Genomic DNA, 12,107 nt, shown 5'->3' on the forward strand with positions numbered 1-12,107 from the left:
GTGTGGTGCCTATCTTTAAGTAAAGGACACCTGATTAGAAAGTGTATTTGATAAAGTGAAATAAAAGATGAATTGCATGGAAACACAAAGAAATGGGACACATAGATAAGAAGTTATGAAAGAATTGAAAAATAAAAGCAGGAGAATAAACCAAAGCCAACAGTAAATGGATGTGTGCATTTGGTTCAACTAAAGCTATCAAAAATTAGGAGCAGTCCAAACTGGGGCAGCAGAAACAAGATTGTGTGTGTAGAATCTGAACTCCCTAGCCCCAGACAGATGTGTCTAGCATATTTGTTGTATAGCTTTTCTCATATGTTGAATACGTACCTCCTTACCCTGGCATTTGACAGTTAAGGTACTGTATTTTGCTTTGTAGGACCCACTTCTCTGGCCAAATTTATAACGTTCCGAACAGTTCTATTTTTTGTTGTTATTGGAAATATTTTACTACAATCTTATAACTGAACACACAGAGATTTGGAACTTTCCTGTGAAATCTATACTCAAAACCCTGTATTGGAAAGGCAAAGAGAATGAATAGTACTCAAAAGATTTTCACCTCCCCCCCCCCCAGCTGAACTCATGTGACTTATTTGTTATGTTGCTACCTTATTCTTTTACCTAGCTGGCCTCAGGCTGTGCTCAAAGCTAGACCAGCAGTAGAACTGTGTCACATTCAGACTATTCTCTGGGCAGAAAATTAATAGGTGAAGTTTTCCTCACCATTGCACCTGCATGCTGAGGTTATTATGGTCCAAGTGTGTTGTTATAAGGACGTGTTAAAGATTGGCCTTTCCGTCTAGCAGTGAGCTGCAGACTTTGTTTCTTATTTTCTGAGTAAATCTTTGATGGCCTAGTGTGTAACTCAAATAGGAACAAAGATAAAGTGTTTGTAATTGCACATTTATTTGAATATAACTGAGTAAAGCAATATATAGGTTAAATAGCAGGTGAATGATGAAAAAAATAATTTAATAATAATAATAATAATAATAATGTCTAACCTCACGTTTAAACTATCGATACATGTTGTATTTGGAGCTTCCTTTGAAATTGATCCAGCAACTCTGACTGGAACAAAATAGGGCTGCAAGATTATTCATTGGGACTGAGCATCTCAAACACCAGTTCTTTATCAGCTACATTAGTTCTCATGTGTATTACTGGGGCTTTACTTGAAGGCCATTGGGATCTGGTTACCTGAAATATGTTCTGCATCGGGGGTGGGGAACCTCTGTTTCTCCAGATGCTGTTGAACTACAAATCCCATAATCCCTAACAATTCACCATGTTTGCTGGGGTCAGCCAAACTCATTCCTTCACAGTTTCACATTTAACTTCTTCGGTACAGCTACCGAAAACTGCTAAACTTAAGTCATTCAACCTCAAACACTGGGGCACTAACGCAATCTGCCCGCTCACTGAACCAGTTTCTGTTTCCTTTAGTTGATCAAAACATTCTGCCTAAAGAGCCTCATGGGCAAACTGTGATCATAGTTTTGATTTTGTTGGTGCTACCATGAGTGCCCACTGCATAACTAGAAAACCATATACAGCTGATCACAGCTACAAAGAAGACTCATTGCTCTCTTCTCTTCAGCTGTTCCCAAGCGAAATATTTTAATTTCTGCCACATGTTAGGGTAAACATTAATTAATCTTATTTGCACATATAGACTGAGGCTCATTATTCTTATTAGCTAAGTTAATATGTCACATCTGGCAAAGGCTCTATATTAGTACAAATCTAACAGTAGCTGCAGAATTTCAGAAACTATATGCGGAGGCTTGTTTGAGATTCCATGGTAGACTGGGAGAGTCTGTTTTAGTTTTAATCTTATCACTGAGAAACTATTTAATATGTTAGAGCAGCATCAAAATTAAAGGCCTGAAACCTTTCTCTGTTTCAGCTCCCATCTTAGTAGCATCTGCATATTGTACAGAAAGCTTGCAAATTACATGGGGCTTACATTCCAGGGACTGCGCCTAAAGCAAAAATAATGTATAGTCAAAACACATTGGGTTCAATGGCGAGTAGGATTGCCAGAATCTTTTTCCCCCAGATGCCTTCCCCCGTCCCCCACTTTATTAATTTATTTTTAATTTGCTAAGTGTGTAAAGCTGAATACACACAACTTAAATGAGTGTGAGTTGTGGGCTTACTGTACTGTACTCAGGTGAGATGAAATGCTACCATCATCCCACCTGCTTAGTGAACAAAGCTGTGAGAATGTTTCCACAACAGCTTCAATGAAGAAAGAGATAACTGTCTTATTAATAGAAGTAGATCAAGATTTCAAATTAAGGAGGTCCGAAGAGATAAGAGGACTAGTAACCGATTGGTTGCAATATCACCAGCTTAATGAAGTATTTAAGTCGGTTAAAAAGAAAGGTTATTCAAATAAAACCCTTCAATCTGAAAAAGAGTTGCTAGAAAAATTAATTTCTAAAATGCATAAACTCCTACTGGATTGGCAAACGAGAGATTTACCAGTGATGATACACTGGGCGAGGGATTTTGGTTATAATATTGAGTTAGCAGCATGGGAAAGATTGTGGAATATAGATCTGGAATACACAGTATGTTATACTTTGAAAGAAAACTATATGAAAATGATGTACCACTGGTATTTTACTCCTAGTAAATTAGCTAAAATGTGTGAATCAAACTCTAACATGTGCTGGAAATGTAGAGGGCACATATAATCATATATGGTGGTCATGCAAGCTGGTAAAAGCTTTCAGAGTAATGATATATAATGAGTTGAAAAAAATGTTGAAAATAACCTTTCCTAAGAAACCAGAAGCTTTTCTTTTAGGAATTTTAGGTACAGATATCCAGAAGGACCTGAAGAATTTGTTTATGTACAGGACCACAACTGCCCACAACTGCCCGAATATTGCTGGCCCAGAGATGGAAAGAAAATGCAGTTTCAACCAAGGAAGAGTAGCAGATAAAATTAATGAAATATGCTGAACTGGCAAAACTTACAGGAAGAATTAGGAGCCAGGAAGAGTCATATCTGAATAAAGAATGGGGGAAGTGCACAATGCTTTTTGAAAAATTATTGTAAACAACTACATTCATTAGCAGCTTTGACAGAAAACTGGTAGTACAAATTTGAACTATGGATTGATTAAGGACTTATAATATAATTGGAGTTCATGATGAGATGCAGAATGCAAATTAAAACATAAAGATACACAAAAGGGGGCAGTCAAAGGGGATATGATGTCTACATTTTGTTTCTTTTTTGTTGTTATTGTTTGTAAAATTAAAAATGCAAAAATAAAATAAATTTAAAAAGAGATAACTGTCAGTTTTAGATTGTGTTAACACTATACTCAGGCCTTATGGAGTGGGGTAGTTTTGTGGAGCAGGCTGGGGGCCAAGGAACCTAAAAGAGATAGATACCAAATAGTAAGATGGTTGAAGTAATGGTACAGAGGAAGAAAATAACTGACAGCAGTGGTGTAGCAAATTCAACAGTGAGTGCAATTTTGATAGCCCAAGAACGTGTAATTTCAGCCACAGCAGCAGGCAGCAGCTAGCAGGCTGCTTAGCACAAGAGGAGCATTGCCTGTGGTCCACAGGTTACCCACCTATGGTCTAGACCAGGGATGTCCAACTTCCAAGAGACTGTGATCTATTCCCACTAAAAAAACAAAAAAACAACAACACAACTGGCAGTGATCTACCCATTGTATTGACCAAAGTTGTTGAGCTTTTTTAGGGGGAGGAAGACCCCCAAAACTTTGGGTGATCAACCAGGATCACGCAATCGACCAGGATTGACCAGGGGTGCCCTGCAATGAGACCTGTTGGACATCCCTGGTCTAGACCCTGTATCCAAGGCTGCTATACCTTTAACATAAGATAACAAGAGGAACTTGAAAAGTTTTGACTTCTGTTGTCACCTAGCAACTCTAAAGGGGCAACAAAGACCAAGATATAGCAAATAGAAGGCTTAGGAGGCAGGCAAACTTCACATATAAGCTCATTAGTACGGGGTATCATTATCTCTTTTTGTGATGCCATGGTAGTGATTTTGTACTGGCACCCACATAACTTTTATCAAGATATGAGTGCTACCGGTAGTATCTCTCGCTCTCTCTTTTTTAACCCAAAAAGCATTGTCTGGTAAGAAGCCACACTGAACACAATTGGTTTCTCATGTTTGTAAATATTAAAACTAAGTTTGGACTAGCACATACGTTCAACCATCATGGACAAAGTACCAAGTACAAATTCATGAAACAGCTTAAATTTGCACATCAAGATACATGTATTTCATAAATTGATATGGAATAATCACCAGTAAAGGACACCACCAAAATTCAACAGATTAATTTCCAACATCCATAGAGATTCAAATTAGGTAGAGAAAGAGATTATGTGTGTTAGATAAAATGATTCCCTATGGATTATTGCTTTAGCTCCAGGCATTATTATTCCCAATAAGCCATTTAGAAACAGCTTGCCTACTCTGGTAAAATAAAATAAACACAGCAGTACCCTGGGGTAGATTGCATATTCTCTCTCCCTCTCCTAATTTTTTTCTCCTTTCAGATTGCATCTTTATTAAAAATGTAATCTGAAACCATTCAAAACGGTCCCCAAATGGATATGAAACCAAAGGCAATCACCCTCATGTTTAACGTGACCAGTCTCACATTATTGGAAGACAAAAGGCTGCATTTTTCTTTATCTCACTAAAAGTCACAAGAAATAATAAGCAGTGTTCACAATACTCCCAATCAACGCAGAGAATAATACTGTCAACCTCATCAGTATCAAACCTCTCCCCATCTGCTAATAAGAATTCCTCTCCAAATGATACAATCATATACCAGGGAAAGTATTTATCAAAGTCCCAACTGTTGCGTATACAGTGTTTGCAAGTGGGTATCTCACAAAACTCTTTGGGTTAGTAAGCAAAATAAATCACTTTGTGCTAAAGTTCAAATTCCAGGATCTAACCAATTGAGGCACATGCGTTTCAGTCAGTCACTGTCAACTCTTTGATCTTTGGTGACCGTTCTCCACATTTATTTGCCTGAGCAACTTCTACTCATCTGCCATAAGATGATTCTGGGGCATGTTTTAGGTTAATTCGTATGACATGTTGAACCAACCTCATCATTGGTTATGTAGTTTACCCTAGAACATGTCCAATTGCCTGCAGCTGAGCACTGCAGGAAAAAAAATCAGTAGAGATAGTAAAGTTATTAAGAGGAAAGTCATCATCCTATTGAGGAGCCCCTAAAAACTTTCCAAAAAATACTCGTTTCCTTAGAGTCCTATTTTTTGATTTTTTAAAAAAACTGGTTGAGGTTTAATAACATCTACTACCTTAAGCAGCCTTGTCCTGTCATATATTGTTGGACTATAACCCCCATCATCCCCGACAACAGACCAGGCTGGCTGGGGAAGATGGGTTTTGAAGTCCAACATATGGGCTCTACATCTGGGGAAAGTTGCTGCAAAGGGATTTCTTGTGCCCTAGATTTGGTGCTGGTTACAGCCTTAGGACTTTTAAGATGGAATTGGACAAATTCATAGAGTACAGGTCTATCAATGTGTGTAAGTCATGATACCTAACTGGGACCAGCAGGTTCAGAGATTGCATTTCTCTAGATACCAGTAGCTTGGGGTGTGTAAAGGAAGCTAAACAAGAGGGTAGGGCTGTTGCCTTCATGTGCTGTTGTGAGCTTTATGGAAGCATTTAGCTAGGAAGTCTCTACTAGAAACAGGACAGTAGACTACACAGAGCCCTGATTCTATGTTGCATAATCTGATCACATGTGTTCCAAAAGAGGTGAAACACCTTATAATATATACTGCATTTATAAAAGCATATATTTTCAAAATATGCTATGCACATTTTTGTGAACTGCCCAGAGGACATTGTTGAAAAGACACTTCATAAATGCTATTAAGTTTTTTAAACAATCTTGACCCAGTTATTAATTGTGCACAAAAAGAGAAATATATTGCATCATCCACTTCTCATTCAAGGGGCCCAGTATACCATATGGTGAATCAGTCATGGGTAGGAGTCTATAGAGCTGCAAATAAGAAACTCCCAGCATGTGAAAAAAAGAAAAGAAAAGAAAAAGAAAACCAATTTATGAGGGGATTTTGTGAAGTATCCAAGAGTCGAAACAGATGATGTTTAACCCCTGAAACATCACTGTTCTTTGTGTGCATCCTCAACCCTCTGTGGTCCAGGGCTGGTTTCAGGCTTGAGGAAGCCCTCAGTAGATGGCTGCTCATCACAGATATGCCTATGATTGAATTTACAATTTCCCATAGACAACTTCACATGTAACACCAGGCCTAACCATGACTTAAAGGAGGTGTGTGGAATCCTTTTATCCCTGCGGGTCAGAACTGCCCCAATGACACCACACAGGTGAACTTTGAGAGGAATGTGGGATACCCCCCATTTGACATCTCAACAATGTCAGGTGACTGACATCTGTCAAAGCTAGCCTAGGGAATAGGGGGAGATAGTTCAAAGGGCTTGCTCGGTCCTCTGCACAGAGCTTCCCAATTGCCTCACAACCAACTGGTCTTAGAGCACACAAGGAAATGTGCTCATTCCTGGAGAGATCACAGCCATTTGGCTCCTCGTCTTTCTGCTGTGGCTAAGCCATGATTTGGCTTAGCATTACATCCAATCTTATGCCTGTGGTTTGCCTCATTCCAGACAGATCATGAATTATAACCATGGTTTGTTCTTGGTTTACCACCTGTGGTTTGCCTGGGGAAGACAAAGCATGTGCCAAACTGTGTTTGGTCCCTAGCAGCACAACAGCAGCAGCAGAGCTGTCACTTGACCTTGAGGACAAGGTAAGCAGCATGGCTCCTACAGCCCCTTTCTACATGAGATCTCCTTTCACCTGATTCATGCATGAAAGGGACTTTTTTATTTTAAAAAAATCCAAAAAACCTTCATGCAAAATGAAATGTTATTCTCCTTGCATTTATTTTATTCAAACACATTTCCAAGGAGCCATTTAGACTATCAAGGAAATCAAGCAAGGTGGGCAAATGCACTCTTAAGTCCCCACAGGTGACGCTAACACAACGATTGCTGTCAGATTTGGGATAAGGGAGGAAAAACAGGGAGGAAAAAAATAACTCAAAATGCACAATGCTAGCCTAGCGCTATTGACTTTTGAGAAGAAGGGGCAAAGGTTAATTGGCAGATGTTTCTCATATCATAATTAACAATTTATTTCTATGCACTGTAACAAGATTAAGATAATTATCCTCAGAAACAGAAATGTAATGACAAATTACTGGTTTTCATATTGCAGTCAATCTCTTTCATATCAAAATAATCACCATGCCTAGCAGAAGGTGCATCTGCTCAGTTTTGGATAGGAGTATATAATACGAGATTTTGAACTGCCATATGGGAATCCATGAAGCCAACTCAACATGAGAGCAGGAAGTTGCTGGCTACACTTTTCTAGTATAGTTTGGTAGCCAATGGAATCCCAGCTGGGACACCACAGAATGCATTCATCAAGAGAGTAACTTATTGTACTGTACTTTCTTAACTAGGGATGGACGAATAAAATATTTTCACATGGCAGGTGACATTAAGATCATATCGATACACTGTTCTCCTTGATGCCAAAAGCTTCCTATATCTTTTTTTTGTTCATTTACAGTTTTCAGGCACAAAGGTCTGGGTATTGGCAATGTCCAGCTTCCTACAACTTGGGAGGTAGCAGGTGCCTAGAGTACCTAAGGATGGGATAGGCAGGTAAGCAGCCTGCCAGCCAAAGTCCAGAGAGATTAATAGCTTTTCTCACTTTTGAGTTGGCCAGATGTATAAGGCCAGCCATATACATGCAAAAGGACAGGCCAAACTCTCTGGGGTCATCTGAGGTCCAATTCCAGAAGGATTCTGTTCCATGGTTTTGAAAACTTCCTTTCTTCTATCCCAGAAACCCAGAGTTAAATGAAGAGGCAATTATACGCAGTCTTGCTACAGGAGAGAAAATGAATAGGGTTCACTAAATGGGACAGTGTGTCCTCTCTCTCTCTCTCTCTCTCTCTCTCTCTCTCTCTCTCTCTCTCTCTCTCTCTCTCTCTCTCTGTGTGTGTGTGTGTGTGTGTGTGTATGTGTGTGTGTGTAGAGTCAGCCTTTGCTACTTTTTAAACTACTCAAAATACTTCATGAAAGTTCCTGCATTTCAGTGATAGAGCTTGATATTCTCAATCAAGAAGGTATTGTCCAAAATATATCCCATAATGCCTTCAGTATCCCAATTTGTGTGTCAAGTAATTGCTATTTTAAGTTCTTGGAAAATGCAGACTCCCTCCAATGCAAGAGCTTCCATGAGGAAAAGTATCTAAATCTGACACAATAAGTTAGTTTGGGGGTGCGGAGGCATTAAGATTGCTGGAAAAGTGGACTTTGATAGCAATGGCTTCTCTTTCTAACTAGTCATTTTGTAGTTCACATTAACAGACATTTATTATTATTATTTCAGGCTGCAAATACTTTTGATGTTCTGTGCTCCAAAGCTGGAAGAATCTCATTTCATTTTTGTATTTCACCCATTCTCCCTGCATTATCCTTACTTTTTTAGTTTTCCCTTCTTCTGCTGTCAACCCTGTGACAGCAGCACTCACTGAACTCACGACTAACAGCACAAGAGAGACCATATGTGTGGTACAATAAAACAGAAAGCTGCAAGAACAGGAAACTGAAGGGTCTGACAACACAAGGCAGGAGAACCAAATGGGGAATGATGCATAACCAAGCAAAGAGGCAGCAGGGTGGGGGGAGGCAAGGAAGTCAGCATGTGAAATATTACAAAACAAGCTCATGCCATTGAGTTTTTGCTGGGAAAGCTTTGATATGCATTTAAGATTAAGGTACTTGGGGAAGTGGGGATGCTACCACATTCTCTCTCCAGTCAGCATTCCTAGGCTAAGAAGGCCCTCAAAACACCTATCTAAAGCTCCACATTCAATTCACGGCAATTTTAGAGAATATTTTTTCACTATTGGCCAGGCTGCCAGTATTTGACACCTCTGCAAATCATGGAACATAGCCATCACTTCCCTGTCACATAATGACAGGAGTTCAGGTATGACACTTGATCTCTAAAAAACCTTTTTAAAGCCCCAATTGTAAGGGCAGAATAACCAAGATCACCACAAAGAGGACTCCTGGTATATTTGCATTATGTAACATGGGATTTGAATTGACACTCTTGAGCACACTTGTAGAGTTAATATAGCTCTGCTTTTGACCCACATTGGGCAAAAGATTCCTGTATTGCAGGGGGTTGGACTAGTCCCTTCCAACTCATAATTTTATGATTCTATAAAACATGGGCAAGCTAAGTCAGTTGTGCATGAGCGCCATACTGCTTCATGAAGCTTGAGCTCTCCCACTTTTATCTCCCCTTTCTCCGGCAAACCACAAAGCCGCTGGCTTAGCATTTTGTGTGAGTCAGAGCTCGTGATTTCTTCTGCTCCAAACAAACCACATTCTTTAGCCAAGGTTTTTTTTTCTTGCCTTCCTGTTCATGATTTGTTTGGGAGAGACCAACCAAGAAAGCTGGTGCATATGTAACACCAAGTCAGCAGCCACACTGTGGTTTGTTTCCCTGCTGGAGGGAGGAGCAAAATGGGAGCATTGGTGCAAAATGCTTAATTTGCTTTTTTGTGATTTATAGCTTAGCCATCAAAGATACCGTAACTTTGCTCCTTTGGCCAACCCTGCTATTGGTGTCATGAATGGGCAAACTGTTAGTGATCTGATTTATTGTAATTAGTTTTAATGTATTATTACTGCATTTATTTATTTTTTACTGGGGGGGGGGGGAGATGCTTGCAAGATAAGATGTCTCAGGTGCCAAATTAACTTAGCCAGCGTTGAGCACTAAGTATATTGACTTGAGGGGGCAGGCTTGCTGTTTGCTCCTCCATCTCAGTCAGTGAAATGTATTGGGACAGTTCTATTCCCTTCTAAATGACCACTCTTACTTCTACACCACCTGCTTCTTTTACTTTCCTTGGAGCCTCTTCCAAGGAACCAGCAAACAACCATATTTATGGTTTTCCTTAAAACCACTGCCAAAGCTTGTACACATGAGACATTATGAGAAGATGCTTTGGGGCACTGCTTTAAAAAGTCTATAGACAACATTAATGGGGCCCCAAATCACCAATATGAAAAGAAAAACAGTGAAGCAGATAAATCCTAGAAACCTCAACTAACCATATGCTCCATTGCAATTTTCAGTTAAAGCAATTCTCTCATCCCCATTTTTTAATATCTATTATTCTTACCGAGGTGAAGACATTATGAAAGATGTTATGAAAAGTAAGCAGGACTGCATTGCAATGTACTGATTCATATGATGATTCATTTCTAAAAGCAAATGATAACACAACCCAGAAACACTCTGTGCTTTAATTGTTCCTGTAATATACATCTGGATATTCTTCATCAGAAGCATTTTAAGGATGTCTTGAGGAGATTTGCTACAGTTAGCTTGTAAATAAATCTGATATTCCTTCTTCAACTTGGAGTTACTTTAAAAACTGGTTACAAAACATAAGAACAACAGCTTGTGAGGGGGAATGTTAGATTGCAATTCAGACCTCTTTGTTTTTATTTCAGCCTTAAACTATCTCGGTTTCTAGGAACCAGATACCTTATTTTGTATCCAAACAAGAGTCTGCATGCATATGTGCCCCTTATAGAGGCGCAAATGATCAGTGAAGCACATGGGAAGTAAGTGCTAGACATAAAGTAAAATGCAATTTAAGGCTGGAGAGAGCCACCTACAGCCTATACAGTGAACAGAATTGTCTGTTAAAAAAAACATTTTTTTTATTTTTATGGGACGGGGCCCAAATTTGCTTAATTATAAATAAATAAATAAATCATTGCAACCTTTCTTGACACGTGAAAGACAAAACTCTTACCGTTTCCTTTGGAATTTGTGACTGGCTTTGTTCAGTACTCTAGAAGAAGCGGGGACAAAAATTAAAATAAGAATAAGGGTAGAAAAGACACTTGCCAACGATTAAGAAGAGGACTATCAAGGGGTTTAGTTCTCAAATGGAGCATAGGCCAGGAGATCAGAGCTACACAAAACACATTGTGAAAAATCCCAAAAGCCCACAGGTGACACTTTATATGCCAGTTCTGAGAGACTGGGACAAGTGCCTCCTTGTGCCTCCTTGAGTGGCAGGATGCAGCTGTGACAATGTTTAAAACATTCTGTACTAACTTAATGGATGTTATTCTCTTTCAGTTGATATTTTGTTGTTTGTAGCTTTGAGAACACTGTCCAACCATCCTTTCAGTTGATATAATGTGTCCTTAAAAGAGGTTCCCATCCTTACACAGCGTAATATGCCAAGATCAGGGACTTTGCAAGCCAGACCCAATTCTCGGTTCCATTACAGCACTCCATTCAAGGAGGAAACTACTTGCTTGCTTTCCACCCCACTTACTCATCTCACTCAGCCTCCATTATTTTAGGCAAAAGGCCCCTGACCAGGTACACTGGCCTGGCAACTAATCAATTATACTATTGACCTGCATGCTGATTTAACAGTTTACCTGCTTTCAAACCTACTCAGTCCCTATTTTGCTTCCCCCCTTCCTGCCTAGCCCACCTGAACTTGCATGACCTCTTATTGGCGCACAGGGTTGTATCCAAAGCTAGTTCATAGAACTAGCATTCCATTAAACTCAGTGGTTCACAATAACAAGTATGGTAATTCAGAATGCTTGGCATTGGAGCATCTTATTGGTGGCAATGTAAGGTTATTTAAAAAGCTTGGATAATGATACATAATGATTTGAAGAATATGCTTAAAATAACCTTTGTCAAAAAAAAATTGGGCTTAAAGGACTGAATGTTTTTAAAGAGCAAAAGAATCTCCTCCTGTATCTGATAGCAGTTGCTTGGCCACGATCATACCAGAATATGAAAAAGAAGAAGCCCCCACCAAAGAAGATAAAGATGATCTGAATTGAAGATCTTATGGACATGCATAAACAAATGTAAAAGAAAAGAACCAAGAAGGGAAGTGGAAGGAAGTCAAGGGAT

General features: G+C 39.3%; 1 protein-coding gene across 4 annotated transcripts in view; it reads right to left on the reverse strand.

Annotated features, from left to right (window-relative positions):
- The window catches only part of PARD3 (par-3 family cell polarity regulator), a 568,363-nt gene that overhangs the window by 206,232 nt on the left and 350,024 nt on the right, over positions 1-12,107 (reverse strand). For all 4 annotated transcript variants that reach the window (XM_035129016.2, XM_035129014.2, XM_035129013.2 and 1 more), the window contains one exon: positions 10,972-11,010. In XM_035129016.2, the coding sequence (XP_034984907.1) occupies positions 10,972-11,010 (39 nt within the window). The remainder of the gene's footprint in view (positions 1-10,971; positions 11,011-12,107) is intronic.

The sequence above is a fragment of the Zootoca vivipara genome, chromosome 12 (genome assembly GCF_963506605.1).
Source record: "Zootoca vivipara chromosome 12, rZooViv1.1, whole genome shotgun sequence".
In the NCBI taxonomy this organism is placed as follows: domain Eukaryota; kingdom Metazoa; phylum Chordata; class Lepidosauria; order Squamata; family Lacertidae; genus Zootoca; species Zootoca vivipara.